General features: G+C 48.0%; 1 protein-coding gene across 1 annotated transcript in view; it reads left to right on the top strand.

Moving 5' to 3' along the window:
• hacd4 (3-hydroxyacyl-CoA dehydratase 4) overlaps positions 1–22480 on the top strand; it is an 85195-nt gene that overhangs the window by 24760 nt on the left and 37955 nt on the right. Inside the window, exon 2 of the mRNA XM_085984005.1 lies at positions 12017–12123. Within this exon, the coding sequence (XP_085840131.1) occupies positions 12017–12123 (107 nt within the window). The remainder of the gene's footprint in view (positions 1–12016; positions 12124–22480) is intronic.

The raw sequence follows: 22480 nt of genomic DNA, 5'->3' as shown, positions 1-22480 counted from the left end.
AGAAGTTATGCTGCAGCTATACAAAACCCTGGTTAGACCACACCTGGAGTACTGTGAGCAGTTCTGGGCACCACATCTTAGGAAGAATATATTGGTCTTGGAGGGAGTGCAGCATGGGTTTACCAGCATGATACCCGGACTTCGAGGGTTAAATTACGAGGAGAGATTACATAAATTAGGATTGTATTCCCTAGAATTTAGAAGGTTAAGGGGTGATCTGATCGAAGTTTTCAAGATATTAAGGGGAACAGATAGGGTAGATGGAGAGAAACTATTTTCACTGGTTGGAGATTTTAGGACTAGGGGGCATAGTCTAAAAATTAAAGCAAAACTTTTCAAGAGTGAAATTAAGAAACACTTCTACACACAAAGGGTGGTAGAAGTTTGAAACTCTCTTCCGCAAACGGCAATTGATGCTAGATCAATTGTTAATTTTAAATCAGAGATTGATAGCTTTCTGTTAACCAAAGGTATTAAGGGATATGGGCCAAAGGCGGGTATATGGAGTTAGATCGCAGATCAGCCATGATCTCATTGAATGGCAGAGCAGGCTCGAGGGGCTGAATGGGCTACTCCTGTTCCTATCTTCCTATGCTCCTATGTTCCTATTTTAAGGAATTATAATTAATTTATTTAAAATTCCATAACCAATTATTTATCAAATAATTATTTTGTGTTGAGTATGCAAGGCCCACTAAAAGATGGCACAATTACTATACTTTCAAGAGTAACCATTGGGGAAAGATTAGTGTTACAGAGAATACAGATGCATTCATTTTATGAACTACTAGCAGGGGGGGCCCGGTGTTGCCAGGGCAGTTTAGAGGGCCGCGCGGTTGATGGCTGGCCGCTGCCGCTCCCCCGCTCTGTGTCTCGGGCCGCGCGGTTGATGGCCGCCCGCTGCCGCTCCCCCGCTCTGTGTCTCGGGCCAAGCGGTTGTGAGGCCTGGCCCGAGTGACCCCAACTCACCTCCCGCTCCGGTGGGCCGATGCAGCTGCTCCGCTCGCTGTTGAGGAAAAGCAGGGGAAAAAATGGGGGCGAAGTTTCGGGAGGCTGCAGGATTAGGTCCCGCCCGTGACGCACCGATTGGTCAACCATCAGGTCACTGAACTGTAGGATTGGTCAACCATCACGTCACTCAACGCTAATGAGCGGTAGGATTGGTCAACCACTAATGAGCGGATTTTTGAAGGTTTTTTGTATACTGTCTGAACAATTTTTGTGTGACCAAAAAGTAAATATGCCTATGACACTCCCCTGATGATCAACTTTCTTTTGATATAACATATGTGTAGGTATGCTCTATAACCTTTGAGTGTATAGCGGACAGACAGACATACAGACATACAGACATACTGCTTTTTATAGATATAGATTAAAAAATCAACAAACATAGTTACTAATCGGGTGGCAGGTAATATTGTTGTAACAAGTATGGCAACTGTTCCATACATGGCCTACAGGTTCACTCGTTTCTTCTCCATTCCCCTTCACTGCAAGCGGGACAGAGAAGCAAACTTTGGCCTCCTGCTGAGTTTAGCACTGGAAAGAGCGCGTTACACCACAAATTCTCTGCACCACTGATGTTAATTAGCAGGCAGCACCAAAACAGCGGTGCTGCCTGCGCTCTCTCGGCGGGCGGCCGTTAGCCTTGGCCGGCGCAGTTACCGGCAGGTTTCCAGTATACTGGAATTTCTGGGCCTTGATCTTTTAAATCTGAAAGAGAGGTTCTCTTTTGCCAGGGTGAGCTGTTGGAAGGCGTAAACTTTCCAGGGTCTTTGACATGTAGCCCTGTAGAGTACTGGAACAGATATTTAAGCCATCCCCAACACTAGAAATTAGAACATTTTGGTTTCATTAGGTAAAGGGTTCATAGGTTAAAGATAGTAATTCAGATGGGAAGGAGCTGTTTACTACGTGACATTAGTGGAGATGACAAGAGTGATTAAACATGAAGGTTCCAAGCTTGGTTTTAACAGATGCATCTCTTTGTGTACTAAAGAGATATTGGCCCAGAATTCGCCGTTATTTATGGGTAAATGGTACAGCAGCTTCAGGCGAGGAGCAGATGCGTGGTTAAACTCTTGAGTGAATGGATTCATTAACCAGTTAAATGGCTTGCAGGTACTGATTTGACATGGAAATTACATCACAGAATAAGGGCATTCGGCCCACTGTGCCTGTACCTACGCTGTTATTAGCTCCATATCAGAGTTGTCTACTCTCATCTCTCTGCTCTTTCCCTGTATCTTTTAATATTTTTCATCGTCATGTGTTTCTCTAATTTTACCTTAAATGTTGTGAATGAGTTGGCTTCAATCGTCATTCACTCAGCTTCAGCAGCCATAGACACCCCCAGTGATTGCAAACAACATTGGAACAGTGCACACCCGCAGCACGGTGCGTTACTGCTGACTCTGTAATGCCTTCTGCTTAGGAAAAGTGGAGCTCTGAAACTCAGCTTACCTTTGACCAACTGTTAATTAACTATCCAAACGCTGCAAGTTGGCTGTTTGCTAAACCTAAAACTTTAAAAAATGAGGATTAGCCAGTCCTAGGTTTAAACTTCACTGCACTGCAGAGGGAATCATATTGCAGCTAGTGTGATCATACTGGTGAGAAACGACCCATGGAAGGTGGTCTCACGCTTCTTGCTAGAGTTCAATGAGTTGTCAGATTTTTGACATGATTCCCCACTTACACTGCAGTTTTTGTATTTTTCGGCATTATTTGTACCAGTTCACAGGAGCGCGTTGTTTAAAAAACTTCTTTGAAGGTACCATTTCACAGTGGTAATAAATGTACGCTGGTTGTTATTTTGATTACTTAATAAAGTAAAAGATCATTGCAACATTTGTGTTCCTCAACATTAAGGGACATAACATAAATTTTGAATATTATGAAGGAATTTGATAAATTAGATCTGCAACTTTATTATGTTTACACTAGCACAGGTGTATGTCATGGTTAACACAAGCATTACTTGGAAGTTGTTATCTGTATCTCAAAAATACTACGTCTCCGATCTTCAGTTTGGGCAGACATGAGGTGGGTAGCGTGATCCACTGCTCGCCTGATGTCACTGGCAAGAGGCCCGATCAATTCTCATTAACATCACGTTCTAGAGTGTGTATTTTAGGATCTAGTATGGGTATACTTTCAGTGTGCAATGTACCCATGTCACTATAAAGTGTGTATCATTCAGGGCGCAACGCAGGTTTCATCGTGTAATGTGGAGTATGTGACTCCTCTAAATGACGTACGTGTGTGATTAATATGTATTTTAACTGTTCTTTCGTTAATAACAGAATGTATTTGAACAGGTTTTTTCCACTTCGGTCTTAAACCAGGTTTTTGCTCGAACTTCTTTTCCTGTACCCATTCTCCAGCTAGGGGTTGCCATGCTTTGTTTGTCAATTTTTTTCTGCCTATTTGTCTCCCTTATCCTCTGATCAATTTGATGAATCTCCTCTGTTACTTTTTTAAAATCTAACTGTCGCTGTCAGGTCAAGGACTCAGAGGGGGAGAAATTGGGTGAGCAGCGCCACTTGTTAGCACCTAAAGAGGCAGGCAGTGGCTGTAGCGCCACTGGCTGCGCCTCCCGCGATATTGAGTTGGGGCGATAATGGCGGCGTTAGCCTTTTGCGTTGCGCCGCCACCGATGATGTCATTGGTGTGCGCAGCGCCCCATTCGCGCCCCGTTCGCGATATTTGGTAGCGAATGGCGCAGTTGCACCGTTCGCTACCCGCGCCCGGTTCACGGGGCCTTACTGTGCCAGCAGCGGCGCAAGTTAAGGTGGAGGTGCGGGGCGGCCGCCTTTTTCGGCGGCTGCCTGCCAGCACCTCCGTCCCTGGCCTCCTAACCGCCCCCCCCCGCGGCATTGCTGGCTGTTTCCCGAGAGCCCGGCACTTCTCCTTGATGCCGGGCTTGTTTGCCGGCACTCGCGAGCGGGGATCGCGCTGTTGCTGGCACCTCCCCCTTAACAGTGGGAGGAAGGCCTGCAGTACCGCAGCGTGCCGTGCCGCAGCGTGTGGCGCTGCGGCACGTTGCGCTGCGATATTCAGTTTCAGCACCCTAAGAGGGACGCGGAGCGCCTCGCTCCTTGCCCCGTGTCCCTCGAGGGGCAATGAAACTGAATATCTGACGATCGCTGAAGCCTCGAACGCTGCGCTAAATCCTGCGCTCAGGCGACTTTTGCGCCACTTTGGCGCCCCAACCCAATTTCTAGGCCAGAGAGTGTAGAGGCAATAAAAGAACCATGGGTAAGCGGTGTATGCATCTCAACCCCATACATCAGATAATATGGAGTTTTAGGGGACACTGTCCCTGATGCAGATGGGGGCACATTAAGTGATAGCTGCACCTCCGGAATGATGGTGGTTCACTTATTTCCCCTAATTCTCAACAGTTTGACCAATAGCTTTTTTACTTCCTGGTTTTTACTTTTCACCAGCCCCACTGATTGCGGATGACGTGGCGTGCTGTGCTCTAATCCAATTCCCCTTTGTTCGCTGTAGTCTTTGAAGACCTTGGAGACAAAGGATCCGCCTTGATCGGAGTGTAAGATTTTGGGTGCACCAGCTACAGTCAATTGTAGCATTGGTGAGTGCGTTTTCTGAAACAGTTTTTGTGGGGACCAGCCAGCAGAAGGAAGTGCATCCATCTATACAAATGAGAACATGTCTGTATCCCAAAGACGGGGGAAGTGGTCCATTAAAGTCAATAAAGAATTTTCCCATTGGCTCATCAGCTTTCACAGGAGCCAATGGTGGTGGCTTAATTAGTGATGACTTATTGGTTAAATAGCATGGCTCACAATTTGCCACATATGTCTTACAGGCCTTAAGCATGCCTGGCCACCAATATAAGGGGGTCAATTTGCAGAATGTTGTTCTGGCACCACAATGTGCTTGACCTATGCCCTCGTGAGCTTCTTTTACAAGCTGTTCTCGTTTGTGTCTTGGGGGTACTTCTCGGTTTCCCTTGGGCAACTTAACTAGCACAATACCTGTAGGGGTTTCTGAGTATAAGTACTTTGGTGGATATCCTGGTGGATTCTCTTTTGTTGGGTCTAATAGCTGTATCAGTTCCTCATCTTGACTAGCTGCCCGTTCTGCCCTAGTGATTACACTAATATTGGCAGGCCCCTCTCGAGGGGGTGTCATGCAGACCGAACGTTTTGCTTGTTCATCTGCAAGACTGTTTCCTTTTGAGTGTACTGTCCTAGTGGTATGCCCATTTACATGAATCACCTGACAATCCTGTTTCTCCATTCTCGAACGGAGAATGTCTTCCCACAATGACTTATGTTTTATGGGTTTACCCTTATGATTGGTAAAATTTGTTTGTTCCCAGAAAACTAGATCTTGGTTATATCCACTTTTACAGTAGTCACTATTAGTGTGGGTTTGATAGGGTCTGCCTTTTCTAAAGCATACCGTAATCCTAGGGTACTTAAGGAAGTGGCCCTAGAAATAGTAGATGCATTGCTGGTCATCTTCCAGAACTCGATAGACTCTGGAACAGTACCCATAGATTGGAGGGTAGCTAATGTTACCCCACTATTCAAAAAAGGTGGTAGAGAAAAAGTGGGGAATTATAGACCGGTAAGTCTGACATCGGTAGTGGGGAAAATGCTAGAGTCCATTACAAAAGATGTAATAGCAGAGCACTTGGAAAGCAGTGACGGGATCAGACAAAGTCAACATGGATTTACAAAAGGTAAATCGTGCTTGACTAACCTACTCGAATTTTTTGAGGATGTAACTGGTAAAATAGATAAGGGAGAACCAGTGGATGTGGTGTATTTGGACTTTCAGAAGGCTTTCGATAAGGTCCTGCATAAGAGATTAGCGTGCAAAATTAAGTCACATGGGATTGGGGGCAAGGTATTGACTTGGATAGAGAACTGGTTGGCGGATAGAAAGCAAAGAGTTGGAATAAACGGGTCGTTTTCTGAGTGGCAGGCAGTGACTAGTGGGGTACCGCAAGGATTGGTCCTAGGACCCCAGCTGTTCACAATATATATTAATGATCTGGACGAGGGAATTGGATGTAATATCTCCAAATTTGCAGACGACACAAACCTGGGTGGGAGGGTATGCTGTGAGGAGGATGTCGTGAAACTCCAGTACGATTTGGACAGGTTGGGTGATTGGGCAGAAACATGGCAAATGCACTATAATGTGGATAAATGTGAGGTTATCCACTTTGGTGGCAAAAACAGGAAGGCAGACTTATTTGAATGGCAATAGATTGGGAGAAGGGGAAGTGCAAAGAGACCTGGGTGTTCTTGTGCACCAGTAGCTGAAGGTAAGCATGCAGGTGCAGCAGGCGGTTAAGAAGCCAAATGGTATGTTGGCCTTCGTAGCAAGAGGGTTCGAGTACAGGAACAAGGATGTCTTGCTGCAGTTGTACAGGGCCTTGGTGAGACCGCACCTTGAGTATTGTGTGCAGTTTTGGTCGCCTTATCTGAGGAAGGATGTTCTTGCCATGGAGGGAGTGCAGCGAAGATTCACCAGGCTGTAACCTGGGATGGCAGGAATGACGTATGAGGAGAGATTGTGTCGATTGGGCTTGTACTCGCTGGAGTTTAGAAGATTGAGAGGGGGATCTCATCGAAACCTATAAAATCCTGTCAGGCCTGGACAGACTAGATGCAGGAAGGATGTTTCCGATGGCTGGGGAGTCCAGAACCAGGGGTCATAGTCTAAGGATAAGGGGTAGGCCTTTTAGGACTGAAATGAGGAGGAATTTCTTCACCCAGAGAGTGGTGAACCTGTGGAATTCTCTGCCACAGAGGGCGGTGGAGGCCAGTTCATTAAATATATTTAAGAAGGAGTTGGCTATATTTCTTAAGGCTAAAGGGATCAAGGGATATGGGGAGAAGGCAGGGACAGGGTACTGAATTTGGATGATCAGCCATGATCTCATTGAATGGTGGAGCAGGCTCGAGGGGCCGAATGGCCTACTCCTGCTCCTATCTTCTATGTTTCTACATGCTGCGGCTTCAGCATATTGTGCTGTCTTATGGCCAAGAGGACAGTAATTCTTCTGGATAAAAAGAATAAGAATCTCAAAGTCCCTACTACTATCCCCATCCCAGCTGAGGATTGTTGAGATGTCCCTTTTTTAATCATCATTGAAGATCCATCACAGTAAATGACTTGATGGTATTCTGTAAGCGGTCTCATGGGTATTTGTCTGATTCCCTTCTCCGTATCATCATCCTCCATGATGGGGAGATGCTCTAAGTCCATTTCCGGGGAGAGGAATTTAAAAATGAGCGTAGGATCATTCAAGAACGATGCCCATTTATCATATCAGATCTGGGTGGCTCTTTTTTCATCAGAGGCCATCCTCAGTACTGATCTTAAATCGGGAATCTCAGTATAGATGGTAATGGGCTATTTCCCTTGAAGGGTTCGTGCCTTGATGAGGCATTGGACTACCATAGTCATGACCCTTTCTTTTTTAATGTACCTCCTTTCAACATTGGAAAAGTTATAAGAATGGAACTGAATGAGCACTATTCTCTTTTCATTATAGAAAACTGCAGCTGCCACTTTAGGTGATGATCTGAGATTAACATTGAGGGGAACTTGTAAGACCCTCTGTTCCAGGTCTATGGCTTTTTGAACCTCTCGGCATAATTGTTGCAATTTTGAGTAATCGTCTGGTGAAAATATGAATGGTCCTTTTGCTGCTTCGCCCACTCTAGCATACAGGGGTGCTGAGACCTCAGCAAAGGTTGGCGTAAAGGATCGAGCAAAATTCAGGAGTCCTAAACTTGCTTGCAGATTTTTCAGAGTTTTAGGATATTGAATGGTGGCTAATTTTTCTTTATAGGATTGAGTTAATCCTCTACCGTTTCCAGTTATTCACAGGCCCAGAAAATCTACCTCTTCCCTAACTAGTTGACTCTTTTTTATGTTGATTAAGTACCTAGCAGTTGTAAGTCTGGATAAAACACTATCAATGACTTTCAAGTGCTCTTGGAGATTGTCATGTGACAGATATATATCGTCCACATAAGAATTGACGTTAGGTAGGTCTTTTAAAAGGTCAATGATGTGGGCTGAAAAGAGAACGGGACTGTTTTGAAATCCCTGGGGCAATCTGGTCCAACAGTACTGATAACCATCGGGTCCAGTCATTGCTGTTTTTGGCCAATCAGCTTTTTCGATTGGATGTGACCAGAAGCCGTTTGCTAGATCAATACAAGATTTATATTTTTCCCTCATTATTCCAGAGAGAAGGGCTGTGGAATTTTGCTGTTGTGCAGTATGTGGGGCCGTTACCTTATTTAAGGCTGTATAATTGGCCACTAATCTCCACCTCCCATCTGGTTTAGCAACACCAAACAATGGTGAATTAGTTCTAGATGCCATTTTGATTAAGACACCTTGTCCTGTTAGTTCTTTGACCGTTGTAAGAGATCATACAGAATTATGAGGGGCATAGATAGGGTGGATAGAAAAGAACTTTTCCCCTTAGTAGAGGGGTCAATAACAAGGGGGCATAGATTCAAGGTAAGGGGCAGGAGGTTTAGAGGGGATTTGAGGAAAAACTTTTTCACCCAGAGGGTGGTTGGAATCTGGAACTCACTGCCTGAAAGGGTGGTAGAGGCAGGAACCCTCACAACATTCAAGAAGCATTTGGATGAGCACTTGAAATGCCATAGCATACAAGGCTATGGACCAAATGCTGGAAAATGGGATTAGATTAGACAGGGCTTGATGGCCAGCGCGGATGCGATGGGCCGAAGGGCCTCTTTCTGTGCTGTATAACTCTATGGGCTAGAAATTCAGTTTGGGCCCGCCAGCTCGCTTGCGCCCAGAAGTTACCGCTGCGCGCGGAGCCACTTGCGCCCGCCGGAAATTCAGTTTCAGCGCCCCAAGTCGAAGCCGGCCGCTATTCAAGGGTGTGGCCGCCCCCGCTTGGGGCGCTGAAACTGAATTTCGGCGCGCTAGGTGCCGCAGCGCCACCCGCTGCGGATTTGGAGTATTTGCTTGATTATCCCACTGGATATTCTGTATCCCCTGGTTCTGGGGATCAACATCAATCGTGCCATGAGTTCTAACGGCTCCGTCGGCATCAAAGCCTTCTATTTCAAAAATTATCACTTGATTTTGTGGAGGTACAGGGATAGGATTATTTCCCCTAATAAAACAATCGTTTGAATTTCCTAATAAAAAGACTTGGCCAATTCCGACAGGGTTTCGTCAGGACCTAACCTCAGTTAGGGTTTAATATGAACTTTATAAGAAATTTCTAGACCTCAGTGGTATATTGAGGGAGTTCTGATTTAAGTTCTACAAGGCCTGATCAGGGACTTGTTGTCTCTAGAGACTTAAATCTGGGTCTTAGTACCACTGTCAGTAAAACACTCCTTCTATACTTAACAATCTACAAGATGGATATAGATATAAATATAAGTATAGGTTCTGTATCAACTCGTTAACACACACGTTGGGTGCCAATTGAAGGGATAATTACTAGTCCTAGCCCCTTTAGGGCTACCCCGGATCAGGCGTATTCCCCAGACGTTCACTTTCAACTAAAGTTTGAGGTAGCCGAATCCTAAAGACACTTAATTGGGTCTAAAGGTCCAGACTATCTCTCCCTAAAGGAAAGGAACAACCTGAAGATGTTACCATCCTCCAGATAGCACTTTTAATAAGTTTAGCTAGACTGTAACGATCCGGATATTATGAGGGACTCCCCCATATTATGAAAGGTAACTCCCCCAGAATTCTGCAACTCCTCACCAAAGAGCGTACAGAGATTGAGTTTGCGAGCTTGATACAGAAGTATTATGTGAGACAATTCTAATAATATATAGATTTATTAAAGAACCGACATGTAATTACAGTAGGTGTTTCAATCGCAACATTAACAGTTCCAAAAATAGAAAGCTTATAATTTTATTATCAGAGATCCTTATTCTCAAATCTTAACTTCGTTACATTTTTACAGTTCTTAGTCTTATTCCAGGATATCCACCAAAATCAAATACAATAGAATACCTTGATCCCCGAGGTACAAAGAGTTGTAGACTTACAGAGCTTGCCTCTGAAGCCTGAGAATCGCTTTGCCCCTTTACAGCGAATCTATCATCCAATTTGAAATTTCAACATTTATGTCCTTTGAAGTTTTCTGCTGATGTAAGCTAATTATCTCGTCATTTTTCTGCTGACCCCTGATATTCTTACAGTCAGTTCAGCTGGTAGCAATGCAAACTCATGTCTCTCCTTTAGGTGTTCGAAGCTTATCATAAAAAACGGTGTAACAGCAAGTGCATCTATTTGATGTCATTCTTACCAAGGTCTTCTGTTTGTGTCTTTTTACGACGTGTAAATTAAAACACCTCAACCAGGGTGATCTATGCAATTCTTAGTTACCTCAGCTGGTTGCAACACAGAATTGTGTCTCCTGTATTTCATTTGATATCATTTTTACGAAGGCATATGTTTCTTAATTTTCTGTGTTTCTTTCCGAAGTGTAATTTAGGACACCTTAACAGGGTGTACCATTGTGTTCTTTCCAAAGCTTCAGACTTCAGGAGCTTTCAACCTCCTGTTTCAATAAGGTTATTGATTCAGTGTCAACAACTTATCTCATCCCAATAGCCTGAATGCTGTTAACAATACAGCTTTTCATAGCCAGGTTTCTCGATTTCCAAACCCAGTTTGTCATGTTTTAATAAGGCCAGAATTATTTCATAGAATGGTCTATTTTTCTGAATATGGCTTATTCCTTCACCGAACCATTGGGGGAAAAATTCAGTTGTTTGCGCCTCCCATTAGCACCTTAAGAGGGCGCAAATGGGGCACAAAGCAACTAGCGCCCGGGCGCGGCGATGTTTGCGCCGCTCGTGAAATTAACTAGACATTTTGCGGCGGCGCTAAACACTACCACCACGATCTCCTGCGCCGGCAGATCATGATGTCAGTCGAGTGCGCAATGCCCCGGTAGCGCCCCGGACCGGGTATTGAGTGGCGCCTCCTGCCTTACCACCTGCCGCTAGCAACAACAGGTTGAGGGGAGCGTTTTGCAGTCAGAAAGGGACTGGGGGAGCGCTATTTAAAGGCGGCCACTTCCTGCCTTTTTTTGTTGGTGACATTTGTGCACCTCGCATTCTGAGAGAGAGAGAGAGACTTCTGGAGAGATTCAACGCTGTGTGAAGAAGTTTTGGGTACTGAGCAGCACTTTGCAGGTTCATTTTGATATGCACTTTCTTGCTTCGCCTGCGCTCTGAGGTAGCACCTCGCTCCTCGGACTTTGCGCCTTAAGAGAGGTGTGTAGCGCGTGATTTAGCGCTCCAATCACCTCCAGGAGCGATAAAAGCCAAGTTTGCCGTCGGAGGCGATAATTAGCGCCAGGTGCTAAACTTTGCGCATGGCCGATAATGGCGCCCCAAACAAGGCGATACTGAATTTTTCCCCCATTGTCTCCACTTATGGAGTCTTTGGACTCTCAAATAAAGTGCCCAGGAGTTCAAATTACAATCTCAAAATGTCATTTGACCTCTCTTATTCTAGTTGGACAAGTACAGCCAGTTCTTGGCTGAATCATTAGTTCAGTGCTTCAAATTGAGACTATTAGAAAACTGCCAAGACCAGTACGATTGTAGGAACTCACCTCCTGGCATCTGGTTATAATATGGCATTTGTGCCAACTATGGGTAAGTAAATAGCTAAAACAATTCTGCCCTTTTAACCGAAGCATGGTGGCAGAGCCAACTGTGAGACCTAAAAGTGATAAACAAAATATGTAAATAATAATTGAAAAAGACAACAAAAAATCATCATCAATGTTTCCAGGCATTTTCTATTACTGTGAAAGAGCCATTTAATTCCCTGTGGATATTATTATGACTCCATTATTGTCTGGCTGCATGAAGAAGCATCACCTAATCGCTACTCCTCTATTCTCCAGTCCAACCTTTTGGTAAATGAATCGAATGCTCATTTTAAAAGCGTCCTAAAATTGGTTTTGTTTGCCTTTTCTCAGATATGAGATGAAGATTTTGTATCTTTTCACCTATAATCTGATACAGTTCTGTGGATACTCGTGGATATGTTCAAACATAACAGCCAGATTCTTAACATTTGGCGAAGGTAAGGACTTTTCTGCTGTATATACCCAGCAGCGTTTTCTCACATTGAATATTGGTGATATCCGTTTTCTGGAGCTAGCTGAGTTTGCATTCTGTAGAGACCAGATACTGAATGCAGATATTCAGATGTGTAGTGTCCGCGTGTTGATAGAGACACTGAAGACAGGAGTTGGTTCATAGGTGTTTACTAAGCAAAGTCTGGGGGGGTACTAACGGATATAACACAATATACAGGCTTATATAGCCCGAGTGGCCATTACCGGCATTACAGCACACATGGGGCTCTTAAAGGCACATACACTACAATTCCTCCCCTTTCAGCTAACCAGTACATCATATTTTAAGTAATTATTAATTACATGTTATAAGAAAAATAATATACACATTGCTGTAGTTAATTAATTATAAGTCAGTCTCTCAGGAGGCTTCCTGACTCGGTCCGGATAACGCCTCGGTGGTGTAGTAGTTTCTGGTGGTGTAGTAGGTTCTTTTGGCAAGGCTGATTCGGCTTGAATGCCAGTGTCGGGTTCATCGGGTTCCAGTATCACTGGATCGGAGGTAGATATGGGTATCTCTACTTCATCGTTAGGTGTATAGAGTTGTGGTGTAGGTTGTCCCTTTTCGGTTGACTCTATGATTTGGTCAGCATGGCGCCTTATTATGCTTTCTCCGATGTCCACGGTATACATCAGTGGTCCTAGTCGTGTGCAGATAGTTCCAGGCTGCCATTTCTCGGTACGGTAGTCCCGGGCCAAAACTTGTTGACCTATCTGGAAGGTTCTAGTTGGCCTTTCATTCATGCCTTGAAACTGCCGGTTCTCCACGTCCCTTCTGATGTTGGGCTTGACCAAATCCAGCCGGCATCTTAGGTTTCTATTGAAGAACATCATGGCGGGAGTTTGGTTGGTAACCATATGTGTTGCATTCCTGTATGCGAACAAGAAGTTATCCACCTTGTGCTGAAGTTTTATGTCTTCATTACCCATGGCCTTTATGGCCTTCTTGAAGGTCTGGACAAACCTTTCAGCCAATCCATTGGTGGTGGGATGGTATGGGGCGGACGTGTAGTGCTTAACCCCATTGTTTTTTAAGAACTTCCTGAATTCTTTGGACACAAATTGCGGTCCATTATCAGAACAGATCTGTTCTGGCAGCCCATTCCTGGCAAATATGGTCCTTAATACTGTGATGGTTTTTTCCGTGGTGGTGGAGGACATCTTTATTACCTCCGGCCACTTGGAGTGTGCATCAACCGCGATTAAGAACATTGGCCTAGAAATTCACTATGGCCCTGCCAGCTGGCTAGCGCCCAGAAGTTAGCGCTGGGTGGGAAGCCTATAGCGATCGTCAGATATTCATTGTTAGCGCCCCAATTCGGAAGCGGGCGCTATACCAGGGTGTGCCCGCCTCCGCTTGGGGCGCTGACACTGAATATCAGCGCTCTTGGCGCCGCTGCGCCAGCTGCTGCGGAGCGGCAGGCTGCGGTACTGCAGGCCTCCTCCTTCTCTTAAGGGGGAGGTGCCTGCAACAGCCGGAGCCCCGATCGCGAGTGCCGGCAAAAGAGCCCGGCACAACGGAGAAGTGCCGGGCTCCCGCAAACCAGCCGGCAATGCCGCGGGGGGGGGGTGGAGGAGGCCGGGGAAGGAGGTGCGGGCAGGCGGCCGCCGAAAAAGCGGCCGGCCGCACCTTCCCCTTTAAAGCGCCCCACTAAGGATTCAGCATGGCCCCGTTTTCTGGTCACTGTTTGCGGCCGCTTCGGAGGAGGCGGCCGCAACTAAATATGGGGATCGGGCCGGTTTCGGGGCAGTACCGGGGCACTGCGCACACTGATGACGTCATCGGTGCCGGCGCAGCGCTAACGGTTACCGCCGCCAATACCGCTGCGCTGAATATCTGCGCTAACTCATTTTTGGCGCAAAATCACTCTTTAGGCGTTAACTGGGCGCAAAGCTGGCAGCGCCTTAATGAATTTCTAGGCCACTGAGTCCATAAATGGACCAGCAAAGTCAATGAGTACCCTTTGCCAGGGAGATGAAGGCCACTCCCATGGATGTAGAGGGGCTTGTGGTGGAGCGTTTTGGACCTTCTGGCATCCTAGGCAGCTCTTGGTCATTTCTTCGATGTCTCCATCGATACCTGGCCACCATACAAACGCCCTGGCTAGGTTCTTCATTTTCACTCCACCCAGATGCCCCTCGTGAAGCTCCTTTAGAACTTTATCCTGGAGTTTGGGTGGAATCACCACTCTAGATCCACACATCAAGATTCCTCGGCACACTGACAGCTGTTCTCTTCTTTGCGAGAATGCTGGCAACAGTGGTTCGCCATGTGCTGGCCATCCCTTCACTGTTAAATCGTAGACCCGTGAGAGAGTCGGGTCATTTCTTGTCTCCCTTTCAATGGCAGAATTTGTTACTGGTAGACATTCCACTCTGGTAGAGTGGAACATCTCCACTGGGTCTACTGTAGGTGCCTCTTCTACCGTTGGCAATGGTAGGCGCGATAAACCGTCAGCATTCCCATGCTGTTTTGATCCTTTGTATTCTATGTTGTATTGGTGTGCCCCTAGAAAAAGGGACCACCTCTGTAGCCTTTGCGCTGTCATAATGGGAACACCCTTTTTAGGGTTGAATATGGAGATGAGGGGTTGATGGTCAGTCAACAAGGTAAATTTTTGTCCGTGTAGATAATGGTTGAATTTCTTCACTCCCCATACCAGGCTGAGTGCTTCCCTGTCGATTTGGGCATAGTTACGCTCAGCTGAGTTCAATGAGCGTGACGCAAAAGCTATCGGCCGTTCCGAGCCATCAGGGAATTTATGCAATAATACTGCTCCTATGCCGTAAGGGGATGCATCGCACGCCAGTCTGATTGGCAGTGATGGGTTGTAATGAGCCAAAACTTCTTCGGATGTGATTAAGTCTTTGCATTTATGGAAGGCACGTTTACAGTCTTCATTCCATTTCCAAATTACTCCTGTTTGTAGCAGTTCATTAAGAGGGTGTAGAAGAGTTGATAAGTTCGGTAAAAATTTATGATAGTAATTTATTAATCCCAGGAACGACCTTAATTGTGAAACATTTTCAGGTGCTGGGGCTTTTATGACCGCTTCAATTTTCTCAGGTGACTTATGCAACCGTTCCTTATTTATTATGTGGCCACAATATGATATTTGATTTTGGTAAATTCGCACTTGGGCCGATTTGCTCGTAGGCCTCGTTCTCTCAGCCTAGTGAGCACCTGTTCCAAATTGGCAAGGTGCTCGTTGTCGTTTTCTCCTGTTACAAGGATGTCGTCCAGGTAGCATTGAGTCCCCGGAATCCCTTGGAGGACTTGCTCCATAGCTCTTTGCCAGATAGCTGGAGCGGATGCTACTCCGAAAACCAGTCGATTGTACTGGTACAGACCTTTGTGTGTATTTATCGTGAGATATTTTTTAGAGGCCTCTTCAACCTCCATCTGTAGATATGCCTGTGCCAAGTCAATTTTGGTGAAACGTTTCCCTCCGGATAGTGAGGCGAAAATATCTTCTATCCTCGGAAGAGGATACTGTACCGTGTGAAGGACCGGGTTTACCGTCACCTTGAAGTCTCCACAGATGCAAATTTTTCTCTGTTCTTCAGATTTATTATTATTCAATGCTTTCTTCATGACTGGAACGATGGGTGTTGCCCACTCGCTCCAATCTATTTTGGATAATACGCCTGCATTTTCCAAATTCTCCAGCTCTGCCTCGACTGCTGGACGAATTGCGTATGGCACTGGTCTTGCTTTAAAAAACTTGGGAATTGCTGCATCTTCCACTTTTATTGAGGCGGTGATGCCTTTCAAGGTTCCTAGTTTCTCTTGAAACACTTCTTTGGCGTTGGCCAAGATGTCCTTTAATCGTTCAGGTATGATGTCATCATCGTTTTTTTTCTTACTGGTCACCGTCAGTGCCTGAATGGAGTGCCAGTCTAAACGTATTTTCCTGATCCATTCACGTCCTAACAGCGGTGGGCCACCATCTTGTAGAATGTATAAATACAACTTTTGTATTTCCTTGCCGTTGTATACAACAGGCACCCTTATTTTTCCTTTGGGGTATACTTTCTGCCCCGTATATGTTTTTAAGATAATGGATGTGTCTTTTAAAGGTATATGCGGAAATAGCCTCTCGTAATCCCGTCGATTTATTACGGTCAGAGCTGATCCTGTATCTAGCTCCATTTTAACTGGAGACCCTGCTATCGTGAGGGTAACCCAAATGGTCTGGTAATCATCTTTGGCAACTACATTATGTAATTTGAGACAGCTTAGTCTCTTGTTTTCGGAGTCGCTATCGCTCTTCTGGTCTTTGGAGCTACTGTCCGTCATCATTTGTACGTTTCTGTACTTTTCTTTCTTGATTTTTTTTTTCCTGTCTGTGGATTTATTTTGTCCAGATCGGCATACCCGTGCAATGTGTCCAATCTTTCCACATTGCCTGCATGCTTTGTCCTTGAACCAGCAGTCCCTCTGGTTAGGGGTGGGTCTGCCGCAGTGATAACATCTTTTGAAACCCTGTGTCATTTCATGGGTGCCAAAGTCCTGTGTCTTTTGTTGTATCTCTGCAGCTCCTCTTGCTGCTGCTTCGTATGATACAGCCATACTGAAAGCCTTGTCCAGTGTTAAATCCTTTTCAGAAAGCAGCCTTTTTTGTGTTCCTTCACTTAAGAGACCGCAGACGAATTTGTCTTGAAGATAATCTGCTAGTCCTGCCCCGAATTGGCAGTATTTTGATAGCTTTCTTAATTCGGTGAGGTAATCAGCGTTACTTTCATTCTTGTGTTGATTTCTCTTGAAGAATTTGAATCGGTCTGCTATCAGCAGCGGTGTTGGGTTTAAGTGCTCCTACAGGGTATCAACAATTTCTTTAAAATCCTTGTACTTTGGTTTGGCTGGAGTGATTACATTTCGTAACAGCCCGTGTGCCTTTGCGCCCATTAGATTCAGCAGTACTGAAGCTTTTTTTTCATCTTCTAGTCCATTTGCAGTGCAATATACCTCTACTCTTTCCACATATGTGGTCCAATCCTCTATTTTGCTATCAAAAGCATCAATATTGCCAGACTTAGGCATCTTAGAAAAGATATGGCGCTTCCCGCGCTTTTCTTTCTTTTCTGCAGAAAAGTGGCGCTTCCTGCGCTTTCCCGCCGCTGCTGCTGATGACCACGCTGTTTCCCGCGGTTTCCGTTCTTTTTAAAAAAAAAAATTATTTACAGTTGGAGACTCGTTCCCGCCAGACTTTCTCTCTAGGTCTGAACGCCAACCTGCTTGCAGCGCCGGCCGTCTCCCGAGTGCTCCCTCCCCGTCTGTTATTGCTTGCCTCCGATTTCGCTGCTTGTCCCAGCTGTAGAGCCAGCCGCTGGAGCCCCAGCCTGACGCCCAGGAAGGATTAGCGCAGTACCTGCCACCAGCTGGTGAAACCACAGCTTCTTTCATTTTCTTGAGTCTTCTGGACGCCCGAGGAATCGATGTCCTTGAGGTGCTGCCAAATTGCAGGTAAGTCCGTTTCCACTTCGTCGCCACTGTAGTGTCCGTGTGTTGATAGAGACACTGAAGACAGGAGTTGGTTCATAAGTGTTTACTAAGCAAAGTCTGGGGGGGCACTAACGGATATAGCACAATATACAGGCTTATATAGCCCGAGTGGCCATTACCGGCATTACAGCACACATGGGGCTCTTAAAGGCACATACACTACAAGATGTTTTCTCATAAATTCTTCAAACACTAGGCCTCAAATTTTTCAGGCAATGGCATGGAAATGTAAAATTGGAGATATTGGGAGAGAAATTGAGTATAGCCCCATTTGGGGCACTAGCCTCGCCAGGGCGCTAAAAGTAGCGCCCCGGAAGCATTCGCGGCCGCCCACCGGAAATTGAGTGGTAGCGCCCCAAAGGGAAGCGTGGTGCTACTGGAGGCACCCCGCATCCCTCTTGGGGCGCTGCGACTGAATATCGTGGCGTAACGTGCTGCAGCGCGGTATTGCAGGCCTTCCTCCCCTTCTTAAAGGGGAGGGGTCTTGTGCAGTGCGATCTGGGGCCCAGCTGGGCCCCCGAGGATCGGGAGTGCAGGCAAAAGAGCCCGGCACCGAGGAGAAGTGCCGGGCTCTTGGAACGCAGCCGGCCCTCCGCAGGGGGCGGGGTTCAGAAGGCCGGGGACGGGAGCGCAGGCAGGTGCTGGCAGGCGGGCAACAACAAAAATGGCCGCCCCGCACCTCTCCTTTAATTTGCGCCTCCCCGGCCGCAGGTAGGCCCCCCTGAACCGGTCGGACATAGTGTCCGGCGGTAAATCAGGGGGCGCTGCCAATTATCGCGGCCGGGGCGTCAGCGGGGCGCTGCGCACACCGATGACGTCATCGGTAGCGGCGCAGCGCTAACGGTTAGCGCCACCACTAACGTCCCGTGGAATTTAGCGGGAGGCATGGACAGTGCCGCGCCCGGGCGCCAGTTGGCTGGCGACCCACTTAGCGCCCTCTTAAGGCGCTAACGGGTGGTGCAGCCAACTGAATTTCTCCCCCATTGAATCTAAGGGGGGAATTTTAACATGGGGGGGCACGTGGGTGAAGGTTGGGTGGGGGTTTAAAGTCAACAACAACAACTTGTATTTATATAGCGCGGTGAACGTAGTAAAACATCCCAAGGCGCTTCACAGCAGTATTATAAGACAAAAAATTTGACACCAAGCCACATAAGGAGAAATTAGGGCAGGTGACCAAAAGCTTGGTCAAAGAGGAAGGTTTTAAGCAGTGTCTTAAAGGAGGAAAGAGAGGTAGCGAGGCAGAGAGGGTTAGGCAGGGAATTCCAGAGCTTTGGGCCTCGGCAACAGAAGGCACAGCCACCAATAGTTGAACGATTATAATCAGGGATGCTCAAGAGGGCAGAATTCGAGGAGCACAGATATCCCTATCAGAGATAGGGAGGGGCAAGGCCATGGAGGGATTTGAAAACAAGGATTAGAATTCTGAAATCGAGGCATTGCTAACCAGGAGCCAATGTAAGTCAGCGAGCACGGGTGATGGGTGAACGGGACTTGCTGCGAGTCGGCAAAAATGCGAGCGCGTTGGGATGCCGGCTTCAACCTACCGACTTCAGGGTTTAACTCAGGAGCGTAGGCTGGTTGCGTGCGATCCCCTCGGGAGAGGTGGGTTGCCTAATAACATATGGTAATCCAAAAGCAAGATACCGCGGATGCAGGAAATCTGAAATTAAAACAGAAAATGCTGGAAATACTCAGCAGGTCAGGCAGCATCTGTGGAGAGAGAAACAGAGTTAACGTTTCAGGGCGATGACCTTTCGTCGGGACCGTTCTGATGAAAGGTCATTGATCTGAAACGTTAACTCTGTTTCTCTCTCCACAAATGCTGCCTGACCTGCTGAGTATTTCCAACATATGGCAATCGCTCAATTGGAGCGATATTTCAACACACTTTTAACTTTAACGTCGCATCCACGGGTTTCCCGGATTTCCTGAAACTTGCCATTGAATGCAAGGCTAGAAAATAGCGGCAGTTGAGGGGGCTGATTATGGAGGTACTGCAATAAATAGAGGGTTATGCTGATAGTTAGATGAGGAAGGATGAGAGGATGTGAGGGTGCCAGTCAGTTCCTTCTGTAACCTCTAGATGGCACCTTCACTTGTTTGTTTGCTAGGCCTTTGTTAATTGTTTCCTAGCCTCCCTCTTTGTGTAAGACCAAAATACATTAAACAAATAAACTGTAACTAAAAGTCTAATAAACCTTTAAATAAAACTTAACAAATCAAATTAAAATTTGGTCATTTAAACCGATTATGCACTCCAGTCCCCGCGGCGCCCACCGGTCACGAAAGAGCTCGAGCTCGCCGGCAGACACCGCGTGCTCCATCTCCAGGGCCACCCGGGCGCGAACATGGCCACGGAAGAGAGGGAGGCAATCTGGCTGGACGACCCCCTCGGCCACCCGCTGCCTGGACCAATTAATGGCTTTCTTTGCCAGGCCCAGGAGCAGACCCACGAGGAGGTCCTCCAGCCTGCCCACTCCCCTCCGCACCGGGTGACCGTAGATCAAGAGCGTGGGACTGAAGTGCAACCAAAACTTGAGGAGCAGCCCCTTCAAATAATGGAAGAGGGGCTGCAACCTCTCACATTCAACGTAAACATGGAACACGGACTCCTCCAGACCGCAGAACAAACAGGCGGTCCGGGAGTCCGTGAACCTACTTAAGAGCCTATTGCACGGGACTGTCCTGTGCAACACCCTCCAGGCCAAGTCCCCAATAGAACAAGGGAGGACTCCCGCATAGAGAGCCCCCCATTGGGGACCACCGCCTCCGTCGGAAGGTAAAACAGCGCGCCACGGCGTGTCCGGACGGCAGGCGAAGATGGCAAAGTGGAAGGTGTGCAGGAGCAGCCCATACAGGAAACCCCTCCGCGTGGAATGAAAAGGCACGGAGGGCATCTCCTCGAGACGGCTCAAGTTGTGAGGCGCCAATCCCCGAGGGGAGTTTTGGGGCAGGGCGCCGATAAGGAATTCCGTCCGAACGGGGGAAAGCTCAGACGGGATTGCCCCACGCGCTTGAGCCGCCTTGATACACCTCGTGGCGCCGGGGGGCAGCGTCACTTTCACCGCCTCGATGGCATCGACCGCGAGCCGGACGTTGTCCCAAGACATGCGCCGCGCCAACTCCTCCGGCGCCATCCAGCCCGCTCCTCCGCCATCGAGTAGGTCCCCGACTCTAGTCACCCTGCCAGGCACAGCCCTCCGTTCCGCCAGCCACCTGAACTCACGGACGCGGAGGTGCGGATTCCTGAACAGCGGCTCTCGAAGGACAGCCGCCATTCCTGACGGGGGAGAGCTCCGCCTGGAGGCGACGTAGTTCCAAACCCATAGCAGTTCCTGGTAAAAGACAGGCAGCGCCCGCAGGCTGGCACGCCTGCCGCCCACTTCCAAAAACAGGAGCTGCATGTCGTAATTGAGGCCGTGCAGCTGGCGGAAGAAATACGTCGCCAGCGCACACCATCTCGGAGGATTCTCAACGTACAGGTATCTCTGCAGCGTCTGAAGACGGAAAGTCGCAGCCTGGGTGCGAAGGCACACCAGCGCCTGACCGCCCTCCCTAAGCGGGAGACTCAGAACCGCAGCAGAGACCCAGTGCATCCTGTTGTTCCAGAAGAAGTCGACGAGCTTCTTCTGTATCTTGGCGACAAACGCAGGGGGAGGGATCAGGGTAACCAACCGGTACCACAACATGGCGGCCACCAGTTGGTTTATGACCAACGCCCGACCCCTGTAGGACAACACTCGGAGCAATCCTGTCCAGTGTCCTAAGCGAGCGGTGACTTTGGCCTCCAACTCGTGCCAGTTCGCCGGCCAGGCGTCCTCGGCCGGGCTGAGGTAGACTCCCAAGTAGAGGAGGTGCGTAGTGCTCCAGGCGAAGGGCCTGAACTCCTCCGGCAGGGAGTCCACCCGCCACTGACCCACCAGGAGTCCAGAACATTTCCCCCAGTTGATCCTGGCGGAGGATGCGTCCGAGTAAATCTGCTGGCATTCCCGCATCCTCCGCAAGTCAACGGGATCCGTGACCATGAGGAGCATGTCATTGGCGTAAGCCGAGAGGACCACCTCCACGCCCGGCCCTTGCAGAGCCAGTCCCGCCAACCTCTTCCGCAAGAGGCGCAGGAAAGGCTCTACGCAAATGGCATATAACTGGCCGGACATGGGGCATCCCTGATGCACCCTCCTCCCGAAGCGAAGGGGCGCCGTCAAGGACCCGTTAACTTTAATCAGACACTCCGCGGCAGCGTACAGAAGTCGGATCCGGGCGACAAAATGCATCCCGAACCCGAATGCGCGCAGAGTCCCGAAAAGATACTCGTGAGCCACCCTGTCGAACGCCTTCTCCTGATCCAGGGAAAGGAAGGCGACCGACAGACCAGCCCTCTGGGAATGGTGGACCAGGTCCCGGGCCAGATGGATGTTGTCATGGATAGACCGGCCCGGGACCGTATAGGACTGCTCGGGGTGGATCATGTGGGCCAGCACGGCGCCAAGGCGAGCAGACATAGCCCTGGCAAAAATTTTGTAATCCGTGCTGAGGAGGGAGACCGGGCGCCAGTTCTTAAGGAGGCGGAGATCACCCCTCTTCAGCAGCAGGACAATCACCGCCCTGCGCCAAGAGAGGGGCATCTCCCCGGTCGCCAAACTTTCCCCCAGGACCCGCGCGTAGTCGCCCCCCCAGGACGTCCCAGAACGCCCTGTGGAACTCCACGGTCAGCCCGTCCAGCCCCGGGGACTTCCCCCTAGAGAGCTGGCGGAGGGCGCCGGTCAGCTCCTCCAGACTCAGAGGAGCGTCCA

This window comes from Somniosus microcephalus, chromosome 1 (assembly GCF_052327205.1).
Source record: "Somniosus microcephalus isolate GS21.2 chromosome 1, FLI_Smic_1.0, whole genome shotgun sequence".
Classification (NCBI taxonomy): domain Eukaryota; kingdom Metazoa; phylum Chordata; class Chondrichthyes; order Squaliformes; family Somniosidae; genus Somniosus; species Somniosus microcephalus.
Note: the sequence above shows the minus strand (reverse complement) of the source record. Positions and strands in the feature narration are given on the sequence as shown.